Here is a 23,618-nt window from a genome sequence, read left to right as displayed (position 1 = left end):
TCTTTGACTTGGGAGTCTTATATACAAACACATGAGCCCCGCGTCGGGATTTTGTTCTTGCTGCTGCTATTTGTTGTGCAAACCTGTCCGATTTGAATGGTCTTTTCGGTACAGAGCTGACAGATAAAGTATAGGGTCCCCAGTTAAACTCAGACAACTCGCAGGAATGTTTGTTAGGACAAGCCTCATGCAGGGCCCAGGACTGACTGACACCTCGTCTACCTGAAACTCCCGTGTTGCTTGACAGCCTGCGTTTGCATTGGCTAAATCTGGTGACAGGGTTGCCTAAATCAGGTTTGGAAGGTCCTTCTCTTCTAAATTGATGTCTCTGTGGGGTAGGTCTGCTTGCCACTGATGAGAGGAGTGCTTAGGGACCATGGCGTGTGGAGGAGAAGACAGGGACTCTGACCTGGACTTGAGTCCGAGCAAGGGACACCCGGGGTCTTGTGTGTCCCCAGAGGGACAGGCTAGGGGTGAGGCCTGGGTCGCAGGGAGGCTGGACCCCTGGTTTTTATTCTCCTGAGCTCCGTGATGTCTGTCTGATTTCAGTCAGATGGTCCATAAGCAACGTCCAGATTCGTAATGGGTAGTCATTGCTCATTTATATGTAAGCAAATACACCAGAAGAGAAGCTTTAATCATTAAAGCAAACCTTGAAACAATTCGAGAAGAAGAAGATCCAAGTAAACGAAGCGAGAGGGGAAGTGTGTGCCAACGAAAACGTGTCCCAGGCCGTGAGGATGGAGAGCATGGCCGTGGCTCCAGGATGAGCAGGTCCGTGGGACCCACGCGTGAGTGTGGCCACGACTCAGACACATGTGTGCATGGAGATAATGAGGTGGGAAGGAGGTGACCTTCTGGCTCAGGCAGAAAGGGTGGAGTGAACTGGGGGCCGGTCTCTGGTGTCAGCTCTTCCCGTCCATGGGTAGCAATGTCAGCGAGATGAGCGAGGAATACGTCACGTCGGAAGAGAGACCAGAATAAAACTTATACAGATGCTCTCCAGTGTCCTTGACGAGGTCACGCTTGTTCAGGGTGGTGAGGCTGTAGCCTCTGGTTCCCTTGAGAGAGTAAGGAGGCAGTCACCAGCTTGCCTCGACGAACCGAGAAGAAGAGTTCAATGGACTTGCCTGTGTTGAATTACACTTCGGAGAATCAAAAATTCAGTTAAGACTGCAGACATACAGGCTGGGAAAGCATTTGCAACAGACAGGAGCAGCTGTTTCTTACACGTGGGGAACTCATCCTGGAGGAATAATGAGGCGCAAACCAGGGTTGCCAGTGGACAGGGGACGTGCACGTCCCTAAGCTGGGTCCTTGCCCAGCCCTGGGCCCTGGGTTTGTACCTGGTGCTGTAAATAAAGGCTCCAGCAGTTCTGGGTGGTGGGCGGGGTGGGGGGAGATGGTTGTCACTGAACCCATTTTACAGATGAGCTGGTTGAGTCAGACTCCAGAGAACTGGCCCCCAGGGGCTCAGCTCCGGAGGAGTGGGTGGGCTTGGCTGATTGGAAAGGCCAGCTGCCCTTAGGCGCTAGTCCAGTGGACCCATCAGAGGGGAAGTCCAGAAGAAGAAGGACAAAGGGCTGAGAAGCTCTGGAAAATGGTCAGTTTCAGTATTTAAGACCTGCACTGAAAACCACAGGCTGAGGCCATGGTTTACCTCTGGGATTGGCAAGAAGAAATTCCAGAAAGATCACCAGTCTCGGTCTGTCGCAGAGATTATGAAATGGGCAGTTCTCCTCTGTTTTGGGTGGAAGGGTAAACTGCATGAATAAGATTTTGACAGTATGTATCTCGACTCAAAAAAAACCCCCAAAATACGGGTGAAACCTTTGGACTAGTGGCTTAATTTCCAGGGATCCAGTGGAAATAATCGGAAATGAGGGCAGGATTTTGTGCACAGAGGTGTTGATGGGATTGTTACGTACAATGTCCGAAACTTGCAAGTGGCTGCAAGTGTGTACCAGAGTAGTTTAGGATCTGGAGAGAATATTTGCCAAGATTTTAACATAGTATCTTGTCATGTTTGTGGGGGAGGGAGAGAGGCAGGACACAGGATCGTTCACACCCTGTGATTTCCACGGGGTCTGCCTTGCTGTTGGGATTCAGGTGCATTTTAATTATATTTCTGCTCTGTTCCAAAAATTGACCTGCTTGTTTGAAAATCTGGAAAAGAAAGAAGAAAAATACTTATCCCAGATGGTAAAGAGCCAGTTGGGTGGAGAAATGTAGGCTGTGGAATCGCAGAAACCAGGTGGGATGACCTCAGTGGGGGGGCTGGACTGCATTTGAGGGTCTGGGAGGTACCTCGTTGTGCCCTGACCCTGACTGCCCAGCTCCGTCCTCCGCACCCTGGCAGGGCTCCTGCTGGGTTTGCTCTTGCCTCTGGACTCCGTCTTGCAAACCAGCTCCTCTCCTCTTTCCCAACCAGAACCTTCCTTTCTTCACAAACCACCTGCTCATCGGGAGGGTGCGGGCTCAGGAAGTCGTGCTGCCCAGCCACCCAGTGGAGTGGTCCAGGGCTTGGAAGCGCGGATGGAGGCGCTTCGTTGCCATGGGAAATTTCAGAAAGATGGACTAAAATTCCGTAATGTGTGCCATTTGATTATGAATCTTTTTTTTAAATCAAGATCGCTTGTAAAGCCCGTGCAATCCAAATGTAACATAACATTTTCCATAAGTAATTCAAACAGTGCACGTAGACGAACCACGTTTGTGCTTTTTTCTTGTCTCTGGAAAAACAGACCAAAAACCAACAGGGTATCATCTGTGGGTGAAAGTAGAGGGGTTCACTTGAACTTTTTTCTTTAAGCTTTACTTTAGTATCTAGATTCTCTTAGTTAGCACGTATCACGTTTATGATTAAAAAACAAAAAGAAAGCTATTTGTTTTTTGGAAAGACCAGCAGTGAAGACATGCTCTCAGGCTTGGATCATTTCCCCCAGATTTTCTGGGGGAAGATATGGCTGTGGCTGGGCCTTCCCAGGCACCGAACTCCCTACTTCTGAGTGGTAGATAGATACTGGTGAGCTGACCCTTCTGGTCTATCTCCCCAGTGCTCCCCACTCTGCCTCCCCAGCTCTAGCAAGCGGACCACACTGCGTGTGTGTGCACATGGGTGTGGAGGGATAGAGTATCATCCTCCTGTTTCTGTACCCCCAGGTTTAAGTCTCTGGACGGAGAACTGTTCACTGGGGAGCATTCAGGTGATAAAGCGGCTTGTCAAAATGAACGAACTTTTTTGAGTTTCGTGGGCAGCATGAGTGGGAAGGCACATGAGTGGGAAGAACCCCACCACCTGGGTTCTAATGCTGGCAGGGGGCAGTCAGGTGGACATAACTTTCCTGTCCCGGAGTGTCCCCAGCTGTGAAGTGGGAGTCCAGCCCTGCCCAGTAAACTCTGCATACACATTTGCTGCTGTTGGCATAGGTAAGGGTGAAGTTGCCGAGTTGGCTGCTCTTTGTGCCGATGGTAATCTTCCCCTGCAGACACAGTTGTAAAACCTAATTATGGAGGTAATCCAGGTGCAGTGTAAAAATCTCAGAATTTCTTAAATCTGAAAGAGGACTTGAACCTCTTTCTGCCCCACGTTAATCCCTGCTAGTGTTCCGTGTGTCCCTATGAAAAGGCCCATTTTCTTTACCCACGTTTAACCTGTTTTTCATTGGGTTGATTATAATCTCACAAAGATGCTTTTTCCTAGAGTTGTGAGGTTAATTGTAACATTGCTGTTTTAACTTTTGCCTAAAATTTTTGTCCTCATCCTGACGTCTGGGGGGAAAAAAAAAAACACGGAGCCCTTCTTTGTAGAGCCGGCCAATTATAAGCAGTCCCTGGATGTTTCCGTTCCAGATAACAGACCGCCTAGGGCTTGATTACCAGTAATTGTTGCAGAAAATGCCTGTGCTCCGTGGAATGCTAATGATTTCTATTCGGTGCTCGAATCCAGCAGCTGACAATAATTCTTTTTGAATTGCTATTCAGGCAAAGCCATTTAAGCCTGAGACCTAGGGTGACTTGTCTGCTGACGCCTTTGCTCAACAGTGGCACCTTTCCACCATTAGCTTCCCTTTTACGGTGTGTTTTAAACAACCAACCTTTAAACACCAAGAACGTGAATGCGTTGAAGTAAGAAACTGAGGAAGAAGGACTGCAGGGAAGGGCGGGTGTGGACAAGTGTGAAATGCTCCTTTTGACCAAAGCCTTTGTGTTCCCGTCTTCCCCAGGACCAGGTGGAGCAGACGCCCCCTCTCAGTCCACGAGATCTGGCGGGACCGGGCTTCCCAGCACCATCGGATCGGGATCGGCTCACAAATCACCAGGGTAAGGAATGACAAAAACAAGATGCCACGGATGCCATCAGCCCCAGCAGCAGCTTTGCCCCTGTGCTAGGACTTCGTATTCTGTGAAATTGTGCTGGGCATTCACATGAGAAAAATTCTGATCTTGGCTCTTTTCTGCTTTAAAGGAAACAAATTCTAGAACAGGAAAAAAAAAAAAAAGACAAAACTTGGCTGCAATGTCCTGATATACAGGTATCCCCTGCTTTTCGAAAGTTTGTTTCACGCAAGACCTACCTCAGTACCTGTGTTTGCTCACTTAGAGAAATCCAAAGAGGATTTCTGCTTTTAGAAACAAAGATTCGGCACTGCTTTCGGGACACCAGGGTGGCTTAGTCGGTTAAGTGTCTGCCTTCGGCTCAGGTCATGATCCCAGGGTCCCGGGATCGAGGCCCGCATCGGACTCCCTGCTTGGCAGGGAGTCTGCTTCTCCCTCTGTCTGCTGTCCCTCCTCCTTGTGCTGTCTCTCTCTCTCTGACAAATAAATAATTAAAATATTAAAAACAAGAAAGATAGGAAGACCCTGCATTGCTCTCACAGGGGGCCATTCTAAAGGCAGCGGGCATTGAGGAGGACGGCGGCCCTGCCAAGAGCCTTCCCCGCAGCCGCGCTCAGCATCCAGCTGTCACGGCTTTGAGCTTGGAGCACCTGCGCTTTATCTCTGTGTATTTTGTTCATCCGCGAGCCAGATCTGTCTTTATTGGCATCGGAGGAAGTGGAGACAGGTGGTTTCAGCTCTTGGCACACTCACCCAATTTGTCTTATGCATGAAGGGTAATCGCTTCTTCGTCTTCCATCATTTCGGCTTAGGAAAAGTTTCATAGGAACACTGAGCTCTGAATAGTGACGAGGAGTCAGTCAAATGCAGTAAGCAGAACCCCGAGGTCAGTTCCACACGTTGTCTCAGGATGCAGCCGGGAGGGAACCCGACATCACCTCTCAGGGCCCCTGCACGGGGCAGTCCCTCCGCTTGGCTTCTGGGTGTTGCTCTCCGGCTGGTGTTGTGTGTCTGCACACTTGCTGATCCTCCGGCTTGCTGTGATGACTTTTAATCCCATTCTGTTCACTACTGATGGGAGCAGCACAGGAAAGCAAGGATGGAGGTTAAAAGCAAATTAGGTCTGGGGTGTCTGGGGGACTCAGTCATTTAAGCATCTGCCTTTGGCTCAGGTCATGATCCCAGCATCCTGGCATCAAGCCCTGTTTGAGGCTCCCTGCTCATGGGGGAGCCTGATTCTCCCTCTGTGTGTACTCTCTCTTGAATAAATAAAATCTTAACAAAACAAAAAACAAAAGCAAATGAGGTCTAAAGGTGCACGCTTTGATACAGGGGAAAAGGGGCACCCCGGGAAAGGAAATGGTATGACTGGGGGAGGGCTCCGGAAAAATGCCCAGAGCCCATGGTGTGGATTACGGGAAAGTTTAAGTACAATACGGGGTAGGCTTTAGAGCTGGGAGGCATTAGAATAATCAGATTCTTGAAATGGCTTAATCTAAAAGAGGTTGAAATTTAGCAAAAATAAGAGCTGGGAGCTTCCCATGACGTCTAAGAGCTGTTTTCTCAAGTGTGAGATGCTATGTCAAGCAGTCGGGATTTTCTGTGTTGAGCATAATGTTGGAGTCATCTTTGAGGACACTTGGCAACAAGAAAGAACACTGATTCGTTAATACAGATTTCGATACTTAGGGACGTTTTAATTGGCATTTCACTGCTTACTGTTGGTCTCATTTAGACTGAAATAATCAAAATCTAGGTAGTAATATTCATGTAAAAATCTGTGTTGATGCCTTAATCAAAAAGTTAGGAAAAAATTATAATGAAAGAGTTTTTTAAAGCTTAGAGCTTGGGGTGGCTGGGTGGCTCAGCGGGTTAAGCATCTGCCTTTGGCCTGGGTCATAGTCTCAGGGTCCTGGATCGAGCCCCGAGTCAGCCTCCTTGCTCAGCAGGGAGTTAACTTCTCTCTCTCCTTCTGCAGCTCCCCCACTCATGCTCTCTCTCTGTGTGTGTCAAGTAAATAAATAAAATCTTGAAAAAAATAAAATAAAGCATAAACCTTTTCTAAGGTTTAAAACTAAGGATCCCATGGATGTCACAGCTGCTTGGTTAGTGGCCTTGAGGGTTGAGCACAGAAGATGGAGTGAGCTTCATGCAGAACAGGGCGGGTTCCCTTCCTTGCTCCAGAGTTACACTCCGGCCTCTGAAACCGAGGGTCAGACACATCCCAGCACTTGAAGCAGGGCCAAAGGGAACCAACGAATGTGCCTCCACCCCTGACCTTGGATGCCTTCCCTCCAATCCTCAGTAACTCTGTCCCCACTGCACGTAAAACAGGGAAATCAGAAGGACTCACTCAGGCTGGACCACAGGCCAGAGTGAGTAGTGCCCATGCTTATTTCTGCTGGGCTGTAGAAGCCCCCAGCAGCGGAGGGCAGTTCAGACCGGGGCCCGGGCAGCGTTCCGAGAGGCAGCAGCGGTGCTAAGCGCCCCGCTCCGTCCCCACACAGGGAGGGGTGGGAGGAAAACAGAGCACAAGCCGCCCCCAACGAGTCTGCAGACTGAATTCCTTAAACACTGAGAAGAAGCACAACCACCACAATCAGCAGACTGCCGCTTTCCAGATGCAGTGAAGGTGGGTCTGACCATGGCTTTGAAGGAAGCATGTGTGTGCTGCGCGGGGAGGTGATCGAACGTGTCGTGTCATAACGGACACCCTGAAGCACAGTGGGGTGATGGGAACAGCTAGAGGGGAGAGTCCGTGTGTTAGAAGTGAACGGTAGAGTTCCTCGCATTTTCAAAGTGCTGGATTCAGTCCAAGGAGAATTCATTTCAGGGTTCACCTCCCTCCGGCACAGATGGACCTGGGAAAACATGAGTGGGCCCTTGGACACACACACTTCCATGTCCCAGAGTGTGCAGGTGGCAGGGAGAGGGGGATCTGAAGAGAGGCTGGTGGGAATTGGCCAGAACGGGCAGGCAGTCCCCAGAGCAGGCTCAAAGAACCAAGAGGAAAAGGGAAGACTGATCCACATTGGGAAGCATCTGGCAAGGTTCCAGAAAGCAGAAGGCAAAGAAAAGGTCTTTGGGGAGAACGCAGACTTCCCAGCGCCTGGACGGCCATCAGATTGGCAGCCTGCACAGACCCAACAAGTGCCAAAGGAGAGCCTGGGTGTTTTCAGAGCCGTGAGGTGAAAGGGACCATCCGTCTGGGAGTTCACACCAACACGTACTGAAAGCAAAGGAAAGCTTTTTCAGGTGAAGATTGAGAAGATTTGTGACTGGCAGTCTTCTCTGATTCATTCAGAGCTGTCCTTTAGAAAGAAGATCGTGAACGCCTTGCAAGGAGCAGGGTATGGGACACAGCAGTGTGCGGAGAAAGGGACGCCATGTCACAGGGTCAGTTCCATACGAACTGTTCAATGAAGGTTAAGCTGAACTTCAGTAATTAGACGCCCCAAGTGTGCATGTGTGTCTTTTGAGGTTTGCTCTCTGTGTGTTATATCATAGTATCATTTGAGGGTTTGCTCCGTGAGCAGTTATATAATAAGACTCCCGTTGGGGAAGTAGAACATACAACGATTTGAGATTATGTTAGAAAAAGTATACTTATTACGTATTTTAAAGACTGTATTTATTTGAGAGAGAGTGGGGGGGGGAGTGTAGAGGGAGAGAGAATCTCAAGTGTAGAGCCCGACATGGGTCTCGATCTCCCTACCCTGAGATCATGACATGAGTCGAACCCAAGAGTCCTGTTCTCAACCATCGGGACCACCCAGGTGCCCCCTTAGTTAACCCCTCAGTTATGTATTTTAAAATCTTAGTTGCAACTCAAGTATCGACTGTAGTTATATGTGTATATAGTTTCTAATCTAGCAAAAAAAGATATGAGGGGATCTATATTTAACAAAAACAACCAACATCAATAGAAAAGGAAGAAAAGCGAGATGTGAAAAATAAAAAGGACGGCAAGCAGAAGTACAGGATATGATTGTCGGAGTAATTCTAAGCATTTCTATAACAGTATTAACAGCCCCAGATTCATAGAAATAAACAGAACTGTGCTCCCAACAGACTGTTGATTCTTTTCTAAAATCTGTGTAGCTTTTTAAAAAGGTGACCACATATGGGAAACTGCACTAAATTTTATTTTATATCTTAATTTATTATTTTTTTGCACTAAATTGTAAGCAGTCTATTTCATGCAGACCACATTCTTTGGCCCAGTGTGATTAAATCAGAAATCAAGAGAAAAAGTTCAAAAGGTAAACATGTAAACGTGTGTGGAAACTTTAAAAACACACCCTTTCCCCACTCGTGGATTACAGAGGAGGTCATAATGAAAGTACCAGTCATTTAGAATTGAGTGTACTAGAAATTGAGTGCTAGAATTAGTACTAGAATTGAGTGTATTAGAATTGAGTGTACATTAGAAATATGAGTGTACTGCAGGTAGAAAATGGTATTAAGGTGTTTGGAACTCCATTTCTCATCTTGGCAGAAAAATGGAAATTAGGAGCATGACAAATCAAGAGTGCTAAGGAATGTAGAGGAAGTATTTACAAAAGCGGAGATCAGAAATTATGGGAATGATGAGGAAACATCAAAAGGGGGAGCAAAACCAAAAGCCAGTCTTTTTTGTAAAATCTACCAAAACCGCAAGCCGCTGTCACAGACACTCAGGAGGAAGATGGGCACACAGGGAAACCATGTGGAGAACACGTCGGGGAGTTCAAACAACACAAGAAAACCATGAGCATCCTTGTGAATGTGAAAATAGGAAGGAAATGGATAACTGACTGCAAAAGCATAAAAACAAAATGACCAGGGTGCCTGGGTGGCTCCTTCAGTTAAACGTCTGCCGTCGGCTCAGGTCATGATCCCGGGGTCCTGGGATCGAGCCTCATGTCGGGCTCCCTGCTCGGTGTGAAACCAGCTTCTCCTTCTCCCTCTGCCTTCCACTCTGCGTCCTTGTCCTCTCTTTCTCTTTGTCAAATAAATAAAACTATGAGAGACTGTGGACTCTGAGAAACAAACTGAGGGTTTTGGAGGGGAGAGGGGTGGGGGGATGGGTGAGCCTGGTGGTGGGTATTAAGGAGGGCACAGATTGCACGGAGCACTGGGTGTGGTGCGTAAACGATGAATCTGGGAACACTGCATCAAAAACTAATGTTGTACTTTATGGTGACAAACATAACACAATAAATAAATAAAATCTTAAAAACAAAAAAACAACAGCAAAAATCCAAAATGGCACACCCAACACTGACAAGCATGTTGGAGCCACAGAAACTCATTCGCCGTCCGTGGGAATGCAGAATGGCACAGAGGCTTAGGAGGGTGGTTTGGCAGTTTCTTGGAAAACTAAGCTTACTCTTACCATACGGTCCAAACAGTTGCGCACCTTGGTATTTACCTGAAAGAGTTGAAAACGTACGTCCACACAAAAGCCTATACAGGAGTGTGCATGGATTTACTCATAATTGCCGGAAAGCTTGGAAGGCACCATAATGTCCTTCATTAGATGAATGGATGAACAAGTTGGTCCGTCGAGACATTGCAGTATTACTCAGCGCTACGAAGAAAAGAGCTATCAGTCACAGAAAGGCAGGGAGGAAGCTGGGGTGTGTATTCCTGTGTGGAAGGAGCCGGTGTGGCCAGTCGACATGCGGTAGGATTCCAAGTCTGTGACGTTCTGGAAAAGGAAAAGCTGTGGAGACAGTCGGGAAACCAGTGGTTGCCAGGGTGGCGGTGGGAAAACACGGCCAGGCAGAGCTGAGAGGAGTTAGAGCAGTGGCGGTAGTGTGTGTGATGTCATGAGGATGGATGTATTTGTCCAAACCCATGGAACGTTCAACACCAACAGTGTTGACCCTGAGGTCAGCTGTGGACTTTGGCTGGTTATGATGTGTCAGCAGAGGGTCCTCTGTGGTAAAAAACAAACAAACAAACAGCCGTTCTGGTAAGTGAAGTTGATCATGGGTGAGGCCATGCTTGTAAGAGGGCAGTGGGTTTGTGGGACATCCCCTTACCCTCCTCTGAATTTTGTCATAAACCTAAGATTGCTCCAAACAAATTCTTAAAACAAACAACAACAACAAAAGACCCTGATCTCATTAGAAATAAAAGCTATCATGGAGATTATCTAAGGAAACCAAGACTGGTTTGCCTGTATAGTGCTTCTGTAATGTTCTGTGACATGACAGAATGGATAGCTCTGTGAGTGGTGTGGACAGCACTCAGAAGTTTCAGGTACAGAATTTGGAAGAAATAAGAAGAAAGAGGAAAGCAAAATGAACCATAATTTGACTCTTGGCAAAATACAAAATCTTAATAAAGAATTAACTCCGGCAGAACGGAGTCTGTATTCAGTACCGTTGCCTCAAGGGTGTTTTGGGTTTTGCATTGAATGTCACAAAACCTTGAAGGAGCAAATCATTGCTCTCTTTCCATGAGTTGTTGGAGAGATAGGGAGCAGACCCTCCAATTGTCTTACAGTGCTCTGTAGCTCTGCTGGAGACGGACAGCACAAGAAGTCCACATACAGGCTGGGCATATTTTACATTATCATACAACCCTGAAAACATTAGTCAGATTTACCCGTTTGCCTTAAACATCAAACAAATGTTATTACCAGGTTGCGTTTATTATAATCATGGAAGGATGCTTTACCAACGTTAGATGGAGAAGACCTTGACACATTCAAAGATTTAAGGGGGAAAAGTGGTATCTTACCAGTGACCATAAGAATATATACAATCCTGAACTTCTATAATACAGAACAAGTGATGAGAGCAAAACCCTGACTAAGCCAGCACTTTAGGGAACCTCTGCAACCTGTCCCAAGCTTATAGCATCCATCGTACACACAGGAGTAATATTAATCGTGTCTGTGAAAATCACGGAATCACACCCAAGTGCCTGCTGTCACTAGAGGTCTTAGCCAGTGCAAAAAATGGTTAAACAGAGAAACAGAAATGCAGACACCGAAGTAGAGCAATGAAATCTGTGCCTGTTTGCAAAGCACCCAGACAGAAAGTCAGCACTGACTTACAGACTTTTAAACTGAGTGAGTTCTTTAAGCTGGCAGATACAATATAATATCGACAGATCAAATGTAACAATTGGAGATAATCAGGAAGAGGAATGTAAAAAGAAATTCCACTGACAGCAGTCACAGAACCAGAAGGGAGCTAGGAGGACATGAACCTTGATGACCTTGTAAGTTGCTGCTGAAGGACATAGACAAGATGTAAACAGTCATCCGTGATTCGTGATCACTTTCCCGTGATCACGGATCCGAAGCCTTAACTAGAGAAGATGCTGCATGTTATCAAATGTGTCTTTAAATTTAGCGCACGTGGGGCCATGTTTTGCAGAGTTTTGGTATGACTTGTCAGATGGCTTCGAACTTGATTTATTTCTAAGACCTCTCTCCACCCAGTGTGAGGCTGGAACCCACAACCCTGAGATCAAGAGTTTCATGCTCTACGGACTGAGCCAGCCTGGTGCCCTAGATAGCTCGTAACTTAAATGTGGACAAGTGATAACAGAGCTTCTTTAGGACCCATCGCATTTGGGAAAGTGTGTTGGTGATTCAAGGACGCATAGACCTAAGGACCAGAGTAGATGTGTCATAAAGAGCACTGTGCATTTTTGGAAACTCGGTTCAGCTCGGGGAAGTCCCAGCAGAGCAGGAAAAACCTTTGGGCCCAGGTGGAGGGGGAGGTGGATCCGTGCCCCCATCCTGTCCTTCATCATCGATTTCAGGCCAATTCAATCACTACAAGTAGAAAAGAGCATTTTTTTAAAAAACATAGTCTTGTAAGAATGAGTCATGAGAATCTTTATACCCTCAGGCCAAGAAAGCATTTCCTAGTAAGACTCAGCACCGCTGTAAAGGAACAACGATGTTTGAGGATACGACAGATAGACATCTGTGCAGGGAACAGCATTTCAAACATGGACTGGACCACTCCAGCCTGGAAAAAAAAAATCACTGCAGTGCAATTAACACGTGGACTGTTAGTAGCCTCAGTTTATTTTTAAAACCCTCTGAATAAGAGAGACGATCGAATAGGAAACCTGGCAAAAGGCACGCACAGGAAAGCGTGCTGTGTGCGTTTGGACCCCGGACACTTGTGGCAGGTAGGAAATGTGGCGCTCGAGCCGGACCAGGCCGTGGCCGAGGCTCCAGGTCTGGGGTTGGGATAGGAAGGCACAGCTCCCTCTGTCAGGTGTGTCCAAATTCCCCCTGCTCTTCTCTGCCTGTGGTGCCTCCAGCCCCAGGTCTGGACTGAGTGGGCTTGGGGAGGGGGGGACCCTCCTCCCTGCCTCTCTGAGCCGTCCCCCCCACCCACTTTTACACCTGACACCAGGTTCAGTGCTTGGGTTTCTCCTAACAAGGTGCCCTGGGACCACAGGCCCAAATGGGAAGGAGGTCCCAGTGCTGTCATTTGCCTCCTGTGATCTGCAAGGCCCCCTCAGGCGCTCTGTTGAGAAGCCTGAAGGTTGCACCACGTGTCTGATGGCGATGTGGCTGGCTCTTTGCAAGGGACCCGGGGTTTAAAACAAAAGACTCCCAGTGACTTTCCTTGACCTGTTCTTTCTCTCTGGTGGAGAGGATTTAGTGCTCGAGCATTTATTAGCTCGTTCCGACGTAAGCAGCTTATTTTTGTGTGTCGGTAGCTGCACACGCTTCACACGTCTCCCTGCCCCGCCCTGCAGGAAGGATTGCATTTTCCTTTAAAAGACGGGGGTTTTGTAATAGCTAGAATTGCTCTTGACAGTCTTTTGAAGATATGCTCCAGAAGCAGCTTGTTTAAAATGAGAAAAGACCAGGGGTGCCTGGGCAGCTCAGTCGGTGACGCAGCTGCCTTCTGCTCAGGTCGTGATCCCAGGGTCCTGGGATTGAGCCCCACGTTTTGCAGACATTGTCCACGGTGCACAGAGTCATACACCCAATGACCCCAGGGCTCCCGTGGAGACACCAGAGTCCAGCACTTGGCTTAGATCATCTGCCAAGTGGAAGAGACCAGAATTAGAAAAGAATGCCCATAGAGGTGAAGTGGATTGGGAAAGGTGGTTTTGTTTTGTGTCTCCCCTGCAGGGAGCCTTGGCCAATGTCACTGATGTAGGGGATGGCCAGGCTCGGGGCCTGATATTCCTTGGCTCTTATTTCTTCCAGTGGCAGCGCCCCAGGAGTGTGGGCGACTGAGGAACCACGTCGTGGTTTAGAATCTTTAGTAGCAAATAACGGTCTCACAAAATTGCCATGAAATATACTAATAGGACAATGGTAACTTGGAGTCCAGTGCTAAGACCTCCCGTGTGTCTCCTGTGTTTCCGCGGAGTTGTTAGAGCCGTGGATCGGGAAACTGAGCCAGAGATGTTTGGTCACTTGCCCAGGAGTGACCCAGAGGTCACTCAGTGTAGAAGTGGAATCAAAGCCACGTCCATGCATCTTCACCTTTGGAGGTAATTTAGGGGAAGCTTGTGGCCTGCCCCTGATCGTACAGGCTGTTCCATGTAAGTGTTCCTTGAGGAACCATATTTTCCCGTTCTTCTGACATCGTGCATTTCTCGAGCAGAGGAACCATGTCTTACCATGAAGGTTCTGCTCTAATGCCTTGTTCCTACTTGTATCTTATGGATCCTTATTTAAGGAATTGCTGAAAGCATGTGGTGTAGATGTACTTGTGGGTTCCGGAAAGGCCCCCAGTTCCCACCCCGACCCTCCCAAGTGGGAGGCTCTGGTACTTCCTGGCGACCAAAGGCCTTCCCTCCTCACGGTGGTGTTAGGAGCGTTGGAGGTGAGGTGATGGAGGGTGAAGTCAGAAGGTCAGCTAACTAGACTGTGGCTCGATTGTAGCTTTGGGACCCGGCTTGTGTCATGGTTCATTGGATGTCCGTATTTTACTCTGTTACCCATGAGGACGTCGTCATTTCGCCCACTTTACGCACGCACATGTGCACACGCGCACGCATGTAAAAGTAACTCTTGTTTTCTTAGTTCCTTGCCCTCACAGGGAAACGATGCTTTCCCCTCAAGAAAAGTTCTTTGTCTGACGTGTTCCGCGGAATCCTGAACAGTAACGAATATTGGCCTCGGGTTGGATATTGAAGCCAAAGTTGATCATGATTTTGATGCCTTCACCCTCCTGCCGTGCCTACACACCTTTCCTGAGGGCTGAGATGGCACAAAGCTGGGAGGAAAACCACATATAATCCTTCACCCACAGAGTGACAGCTTTCTGCCTTTTGGAAAAAGAAACGCATTCAGGCCACATCTAATGATTGCGTTTGCCCACAAATGGCGCTTAATGCTTCTTCTGCAGTATCCATTTAAGTGACGATATTGTAGACATTCCGAAAGGTGGGCTGTGTTTCTCTGTCCTCTGTTTCTTACCTGTTCAGGTGACTTCCCTGTTAAAAAACAGGTTCTTCCCCTGCTAACCAGTAAGTTCAACTGCACTGTGCAATGGGCACTCGTTTTCCTCTATTTGCAGGGGAGGAGACTGAGGCCCAGAGGTCAGAAGAGTCACCCAGATCATGCCCTGTGGAGTAGGAGAGTTGAGTTTGGCCCTGGCCGGTGGGCTCCCAATCCCCTCACCCCCAGCCACTCTGCCTCTGGAGTTCACCCTCCGTCCTTCAGGGTCTGCTCATGCCTTCAGGTTCCTCCTACTCCTCGGGGTTTTTAATGCGTCAAAATGAGATTTTAGAGGAAGGGGCTGAGTTTTCCTTGTGCTCAGAAACAGCCAGAAAGGTTGGACCCTGCAGCCCCCTCCCCTATCCTGGACTTGTGCTAGCACCATCCTTTGTACTCGGAAGAGTTTCTGTCTCTGTGAGGAAGACAGAACAAAAAGCCACGGAGGCACCTGCTCGCTCTGTGTTTCCCAGCAGCAAGTGAGCCGAGGACCTCCCGGTTCCCAGTTCCCCTTTGGCACTGAAACAGTGGACGTCGTCGTCTGTGATCCCCGGGTCTCCACTCTTCCTTGCTTCCCTGATGCTCTGACAACTCACACCTCCCTGTTTCCTTCCAGCAGCTCGTTGGAGCCCGTTAATGTTTCATGCTTCCTTTGCTGTTGGGGTACTCACTGTTCATAGAGGGCTTTACCCCCGCAAGTCCTGTGCTCTTCTGCATGTTGGCTTTTCTTCCTCTGGCTCCTCAGCTTTCCTGTTTCTTACCTTCCCTTGACACACATTTGTTGCTTGACTGGGCCACGGCAGGCTCGGGGACATAGCAGTGAGCAGCAAGGTTTTAATTTATTAGCCATAGAACACGTGGACCTTTGCATCCATCTGAAGAAGTATCAGTCCCTTTTTGGAAGCAGTGGGTGTGATTTAGGTATAATTCAGTATTAAGATCAGTGATGAAAGAGTATCCTTGGTTCTGAGCCAAAGGCAGACGCTTAACCGACTAAGCCACCCAGAAGTTTCCTCTGAAAACTTCTTACACCTTGTTCTGTCTTACAGTTTGCCGAGTGCATGTCTGTCTGTCCCATTTCTTTCTAGGCTCCTTGAGATGAGACCAGGGATCACGTTTTCATTTTTAATCTTCGGGGAAAAACAAACAAACTAAAAAGAACGTTGGCTTTTAAGGCTCACCGGGGAATTCCTGAGGGTCCTGAGGGTCCACCAGGAGCTCTGTGACGCCTGTGTTTTCACCTCTCTGAGCCCCAGTTTTCTAATCTGTGACATGTGCGTGATAGCACGTAGCTCATAGGCGTGGTGTGAGCATTGTAGAGCGATCCCAGCGAATGTTCCTGGGCTCCCCCCATGCACCCCCGCCCACGCGGTCTCTCTGAATTCCTCCTTGACCAGCACCAGGGCAGGGCAGTGGACATAGCAGACAACGAAGGTGTGTCCTGTGGGATACGGAATCAGACTCTGCCGAGGGCTAAGTGTCTGCTCCTTGGAGATGCGAGCAGGGCGTCCATGGCTGGAGAAGTGTACCCTACTTCCCAACTTCCATCTGCAAATGGAGCTCTTCCCGGTGCGGAGCCTGGCTTCCCACCAAGCCCCAGTCTTCTGTTCAGTGTCTCTGGGCGATGCCATGCGGAGCGAGGCGGACTTAGGATCTATGAAGCCGTGTCTTCTCCTAGGAGGTGCAGCTGCATCCACAGTGTGTGTGTGGGGGGAGCCAGAGAGACTGTGGCCCGGAGGAAGAGGTGCTTTCAGAGGGAGAGAGATTTCTCATGGTTGGGATGCCCCAAAGGGAGCAGTTTGTTGGCCATTCTTCCAGATGCGGACAGAATCTCATTCTTCTGTCCTCTCTGTGACCTCAGGGATGACCCGGTAGATGCGACAGGGTCAGGGATGCTCATGCGGGCACAGCTCTGGCCTGCTGGGTAACGCTTCCTGCACCGTCCCCATGCCTGGACACGTGTCCTCCCTTGTTGGAATTAGTCCGGCACTTATCCACCTAGTGGCTATCGTGTCACCTGCCTGGCGGGCCTTTTTCCAAGGAACTACAGGATCGGAGGCTCGGCGGGCACCAGAGGGTTTTGGAATGCTGCCTGGCTGGCTTTCTAGAAAACTCAGCAGCTGGATTGATGGAGGCTGCTGACTCTGTTGTTTAGGTCTTCAACTCTTACTGAGCACCTGTTGTGTGCCAGGTGTGACGTTAGACAGTGAAGCAAAAGAGAAAGAACATGAAGGTCCTAGTCTTCCAGAAACTCAAGTTTAGCGAGGGGGGAAAAAAAAAGAAAGAAAGTTAAATGTAAGAAGGAGGCAACATGTCCAACTCCGGAGGCAGACAGATCTGGATTGGACTCTGCACCCCCATGTCTAGGGAGCTGAGTGGCTCTGCCTCGGTATCTTCAGCTGAAATCTGGAAAATACCTACTCGACTGGTTTGGTAAGAGGGTGAGGAACAGCCTGGGCTGTGAGGTACCTGGCCCAGGACCTGGTGCTTTCTAGGAGCTCAGGAAATGTGAGCTTATGCTTACCAGCATCATCAGTGGAGAGAGTAGAGATCAGACCCGTGGCCTCCCCCTCCTGTGTGCCCCAGCCTGGGAGATTGCTGCTTCTCCTGCGGCATTCATCAGAACAGACCACTTCATTTCTCTTAATTAAAAATAATTACCGTAGGAATAATAAGCATTTGGTTAGGATTGCCCTCCCTTCCTTCCCTGACCCAGCTCCAAGGAGTTAGTTGCAGAATGAATCTGGGTGGGTCTCCAGCAGCTGTTTTCACAAACCAAAGCTGCCCTGTCACTCCCATTCCTTATTCATCGAGTTGAAGAGGGACACGGGATCCAGATTCCCAGACCCCACGGACCCCATCCAGAGTGTCCTGTCTTTCCTGTGAAACCCTGTTTCCCCCAACATCCTAGAAAGGCAGCTCCTCTCTCCTGGGCATTTCAGTTCTGGGAGCTGTGCCATTTCTTGGAGTCGCCTGGTATGTTCCCCTGGAACGACTTTCCCCATCCTAAGGCCTTGGAAATCAGGTTCTTCTTAGAGCTGAATGCCTTGTAGTTGACAGTCTTGCCTGTAAGCAGAGATCTCGGTTTAAAACTCTCCTCTTCTGGGGCACCTGGGTGGCTCAGTTGGTTAAGCCACAGCCTTCAGCTCAGGTCATGATCCCGTCATCCCAGAATCGAGACCCACATCAGGCTCCAGCTCCACGGGGAGTCTGTTTCTCCCTCTGACCTTCTCTCTCATGCTCTCTCTCTGTCTCTCTCTCAAATAAGTAAATAAAACCCTTAAACAAAAGAAAACAAAAAACCTCTCCTCTTCTGCCAGGAGTAAGCATAACCATTCGAGGAGCGTGTCTGGCCTCTGGGACACTCTTCTGCTGTGGCCCCTCCATCAGCTGTTCTCTTCTGACGGCACAGACTGCGCCCCGTGCTGCTGTCACTTCTTGCCTGTCCCTGTCCTCTCTTGCAAGATGCTCAGTCCTGGGCAGGATTCCCTCCCGCTAGCTGGAGGTCTGGCACTTGCTCCACGATGTCTCCTCTCCTGGTCTTTCCCTTACTAGCCACTGCCTGGGAGCAGGTTCAGGGTCCCCAGTGGAGTTAGTCAGATGTCCTCGCCTCCCTTGCTACTTTGTTTCCCTGGGGGAATCCTTTCTCAAAGCAGCTTGGAGGGACACGGTTACGTTCAGGTGATGAGCACCCTGTTTTGTTAACATCTGCGTTTCCAGTGCCTGGAATGATGGCAGGTATGTAGTTGGTGCCCAGTAAATGTTTGTGAAATGAGTGAATTTTACGCTTACGGAGTTAAATTCATGGAAACCGAGCATTCATGTTGAACGATGTAATAAGGACTCCCCAGTGTCTAATTTACCTTTAAAAATTTGCCTTTTTTGAGAGGGCAGTGCTGGTGATGGGTGGACTTTTGGACTGGATTTCTTCCTCTTCAAGTCCAGTGTTTTTAGACAAATATTTTTAGGATTGGTGGCAAGTGAGAACCTTCCAGAATGACCCGCTGTTTACATAGTTACGTGCGCCCAGTATCTGCCTGCTTCATGATGTAATGGAAGAATGAGGGGTCCAGACTAGAGGTCTGGAGAAGAAACACGGTAAACTGAAAGAAAAAGACACAATTAATTCTTTTTTGAGTGATATTTTGTGGCCCTGGTTCTGTCCCCCCCCCCCACCCACCCAGTTGTCTTCTAATAGTACAAATTGCACTCCTAAGTCTCTGCTTTTTTCCATAATGTGTCGCTGAGGTCCTTGGTCCTTGCAGGGTGGGATGTAACTTCTGTGGAGTGGGGAACTCTTCTCCTGTGCTGTGTGTTCCCACGCTCAGAACACCTCAGTCCTAACAGGCCTGCAGCGCTGTCTGGGTGCTGCGTGCACCCGTGAGGCAGGACACAGGCCAAGATAGAAGGCAAGTTCGCACTCTGGCTGGGCGGTCCTCCCCGAACATGGGATTCCGGCTCTTGAGTTTCAGCGAACAGAGTCACTGAGCGAAACGAGTGGCTTCCCCTTTTCACAGGTGGTGTTGCCAGAGTTGGGGGGCGGAGAGAGGAATGGAATGCTTTGACACTTCTCTAAAGCATGGATTCAACTCGTGAATCTCACTGAAATCAAAGTCCGCTGATAGCGATTAATCATTATCTTAACTTTTTTTGCTTGTTTGCTTTGGTGGTAGAGGTGAATGTTGCCTGGCCACGGGGATATCTGCCTTCGGTTGGGGGATCTGCCCCAGACTTTGTGGCTTACCCTTCCCCCTGAGGATTGCAGTGTTTCGGGTATTCCACGGCCCCAGTGGTGAGAAGGGGGAATCTGTCAGGACGGGGACACAGGGCCCAGCCTCCCTCCCTGAAAGCCCCTGCGGGCAGCATCCTGGGCCCGTTCTAGCCCTGGCTGGGAGCTGCTCTGGGGAGATTTGGGAAGAGCTCTTGGCACAGCTGGAAGGCATCTTGGGCTCTCTGTGTTTCTGTAGGTTCTGTCCACTTATGGTTCAGCTTTGCACAAGCCATCCTAAAATGCACACATGAATACTGGTGGGTTGGGACACCTCCTTGTCCCATAATCCATAGGATTGGTGGAGAAGTGTACATATTTGTACCAAAACCTAACGCTTATTAGAAAGTGGGGTCCACATTTAGTGCAACTTAGGAAATGAGCAGCCTGGTCCTGGACCTTCCCAAGCCGGTCTTCCTGGGGTTACCAGATGAGTCCCCCAGGAAGTCAGCCCCAGGGGTCCCTGTGTCACCCCTCCTCTGCCTCCTAGCCTCCATGGCCTGGAGATGTCCCAGTTCTTGTTTTGCCTCCTGACTCAGTCCTGGCACCCATTTCTCAGATGGAATATTTCTCTTCTGGAAGATACCCTTGACTCCTCTCCATAGCTAGACCCCTATCCCCACTGGTGGCCTTGAGCCCCATTCTACCTCATCCCCCAGCAGCCCACCCCTGTGCTGGTCACCAGGATTGCTGTCCACACTGTCTCCTTGGCCCCAGTTGTGGAGGAAGCTGCATGGGAGCAGGCACGCTGGCGCCATGGGGGGTGGCCCGGGCTGGAGGACTGCCAGACACGTGACCATCATGGCAGGGTGGCATGGCCGAGGGCATGAGAGCAAGCACTTTGACCCTCCTGAAGGAAAGAGTGTCAGTGGTTCTCACTGGGGCGTTTCTGCCAGCAGCTGTGGGACCTTGACCTCACCGACCGTCAGAGTGTCTCACTGCTAAATGTTAAATGTAAGGGTTGTGGTACCTGTCATTACTTTGCAGATTAACATTGTCAGCGATGTGACATGGAGGGGCACGTGATAAGCCCTTGGTAATTGGGGCATTAGTGGTGACAACCACTAATCTGCATGTGGACACAAGCTTAGAAGTCAGGCCCCCGGCGAGGCCGCTGGGTCACCATGTGACACACTGAATTGCCACTTCTTTGGGCCTCGCTTTGCCTAGCCGTGAGGTGTGAAATGGGCGGCTCTTAATTCCTGAAGCCCTCTGGAGGTCTTCAGCTTTCTGTGGGATGGCAAGGAGAAGTTGTGCGTACGCGCTCGAGCTCTGCGACGCAGGCTGCCGCATCTGTAGATTGTTCAGGATCGTCCCCGACCCCACAGTGCTTGTGGGGACCCAGGATCGTGCTCCATTGCACCCAGCATGGGAGCAGGAAGACCAGTGCTCAGTGATTCCTGGGCTCGAAGCTGCAGCGGGTGTACTGGGAAGGACAGGAAGCGGGGTGAGCTGCCATGGGCTGCGAGGGCATAACGTATTAACAGTGTTTGCCCTCAAGGTTCGAAGGAGCCTGTGAACTTGAATATGGTAGCCACCAGCCAGTCTTTCGAGTCCCTCCTGGGCAGCAGTGTGTGCACACAGCCGGGGGCTAATAAGTGTGGGAGACTTTCAGTCACAGACTACTTCCTGGTGTCAGGGTTTTGGGATTGTGGGACTTGTCCGTGAGGGACTTAGGATGTCAGCCACTCCATCCTGAGTTACTGATCCTTCTCCATCCGTGGCTAACGTGGGTGCATTAAGGGAACGTGCTTTGGGCGTGGTGTGGGGAGTCTGTGTAGATTGGCCCAGTGATGACCAGAGCCCAGAGGCCACAAAAAGCATAGGCAGGGCTCCTTTTCAGATGTGCATGTATGGTTGTAATGCAGCACACACACACACACACAGCCAGCTTGTGTGATATGCATATTCTCAATTCACAGACACTGACCACGTCACTTGCCATTGTCTGGAGGAGGTGGGTGGAGAGGAGATCCCCATCTCCCACAAAGGTAGGAAAGTGAAGTTTCTCTTCTCTTGTCTATTTCTTGTTTCAAATCCTACCTGCCTGTAGTAACCACTGAGATAAAGCTTTGTTGGATGTGTTTTATTTTTTTAGATGACAGGAATTTAAGGTTGCCCTTGTATTTGGAGCCGTGGTCAGGCAATCTCTGCTGTTAGGTTTCCTGAATATTTCTAACTATCATGAATACAGCAGAGGCCCACTTTCTCTCCAGGGTAACACCTGATTTCCTTCTGCTGCTTACTTAAGCCCAGCGGTGCCAATTAAAGATTAAATACTTGTGGCAGGAATCTGTGCAAGTAGAAGATTAATTGGTGTGCAAAAGGTATGTCAGTAGAATGTTGAGTTCTGTCTGCACGAGGTTTGAATGGTTCAGAGGTCATCCGACATAACTTGTCAAGGGAGCATGGTTTAGGTTGAAAACGCCGTTGCAGGTTGGACCTCTCATTCCTATACAGGTAGAAACATATCAGAACATGGGCCTTGGGCCACCTGGTTGGCTGAGTGGGTTGGGCCTCTGCCTTTGGCTCAGGTCATGATCTCAGGGTCTGGGGTTCAAGCCCTGCATCAGGCTCTCTGCTCAGCAGGGAGCCTGCTTCCTCCTCTCTCTCTGCCTGCTGCTTTGCATACTTGTGATGTCTATCTGTCAAATAAATAAAATCTCAAAAAAAAAAAAACCAAAAAAACAAAAAGAACATTGGCCTTTAGGTGGGTGTTGGGGACTTCTCAGCCCTAGCGCTGTGTGTAAAGAAAGTTCTTGTCTTCTCTGTGCTGACTCCACACATCCATACCCCAGATGCGAGGGCTTTCTTCCCCCATCAGGCATTCTCTGACATCCCGCGGATGTGCCCTATGGCGTGTGTTTCCATCCTGACGGGACCTGCTTGGTTCAGTCATTGACTAGAGCAGCCTGTGGAACTAGTTACAGTACTGGTTTGTTATAAATGATGCAGCTTGGGGACAGTCAGGTGGCAAAGAGGCATTGAGCAAGGCATGGGAAGGTGTTCAGGACTTCTGTGGGGGGCACACCACCTTCCCAGCACCTCTCTGTGTCTGCCTACCTAGAGGCTCTGCAAACCTTGTAGGTTTGCATTTTCTATGTGGGTGCTTAACCCCGTAGGCATGATGGCTTAAATCTGATGAACTTGATGTCCAGCCCCTGTCTCTTGTTCCCTGAGGTTAGGGAGTGGGGCTGATCCTCCCAAACACCCCCCCCCCCCGCCCCGTCCCCTTGGCAAACAGCGCCCATCCTGTGGTTATCTGATGGCTTCCCCTAAAGCACCTGATTGATATCAACTCAGGTGTGGTTGAAAGGGGCTTCAAGGGACACCTGGATGGCCCAGTTAGCGGCTGCCTTCGGCTCAGGTCATGATCCCAGGGTCCTGGGATCGAGTCCTGCCTCAGGCTCCGGGCTCAGCAGGAAGTCTGCTTCTCCCTCTCCCTCCCCCACTCCCCCTGCTTGTGCTCACTCTCTCTTTCTCTGTCAAATAAATAAAATCTTAAAAAAAAAAAAAGAAGAAGGAAAGGGGCTTGTAATGAATAAGAGAATGTTCTATCACAAAAGATGATCCTCTTGCCTTTGTGAAGGCTCGGGAGCTATTTCAGGAGCCACGAAAGACCCAATATTAGAACAAAAAATGCTCCCATTGCTGTTACGGCTTAGGAAGTCATAGGCTCTTAGGAGCCCTGTACCGCATCATGAAGGAGACCAAGATCTCTGTTTTCTGTTCTGTCCAACCTCACCAGGGCCATCGATGTTTTTCTTTTTTTTCTTGCTCTTAATAATCTGTCGCCATCTGGGGTTTTCGCATCTAAGCAAGGGTGCTGGGCCCCAGTATGCTTAGGAGCGTCCCTTCTGTATGAAGATGGGAGCAGGCCGGGAGACGGTGTGCAGTAGCAGGTGCTCACATGGGTCTGCGGAGCAGGCCGGGAGACGGTGCGCAGTAGCAGGTGCTCACATGGGTCTGCGGAGCAGGCCGGGAGACGGTGCGCAGTAGCAGGTGCTCACATGGGTCTGCGGAGCAGGCCGGGAGACGGTGCGCAGTAGCAGGTGCTCACATGGGTCTGCGGAGCAGGCCGGGAGACGG

General features: G+C 49.4%; 1 protein-coding gene across 6 annotated transcripts in view; it reads left to right on the top strand.

The window, feature by feature from the left end:
* GRB10 (growth factor receptor bound protein 10) overlaps window positions 1-23,618 on the top strand; it is a 171,978-nt gene that overhangs the window by 72,911 nt on the left and 75,449 nt on the right. For 5 of the 6 annotated variants that reach the window (XM_059397196.1, XM_059397198.1, XM_059397195.1 and 2 more), the window contains 2 exons: window positions 4,227-4,323; window positions 21,452-21,520. In XM_059397196.1, coding sequence (XP_059253179.1) covers window positions 4,227-4,323; window positions 21,452-21,520 — 166 coding nt within the window. The remainder of the gene's footprint in view (window positions 1-4,226; window positions 4,324-21,451; window positions 21,521-23,618) is intronic. The other variant, XM_059397199.1, reaches the window with a different exon arrangement.

The sequence above is a fragment of the Mustela nigripes genome, chromosome 4, assembly GCF_022355385.1.
Source record: "Mustela nigripes isolate SB6536 chromosome 4, MUSNIG.SB6536, whole genome shotgun sequence".
Lineage (NCBI taxonomy): Eukaryota > Metazoa > Chordata > Mammalia > Carnivora > Mustelidae > Mustela > Mustela nigripes.
This window is presented reverse-complemented; position numbering and strand designations above follow the sequence as displayed.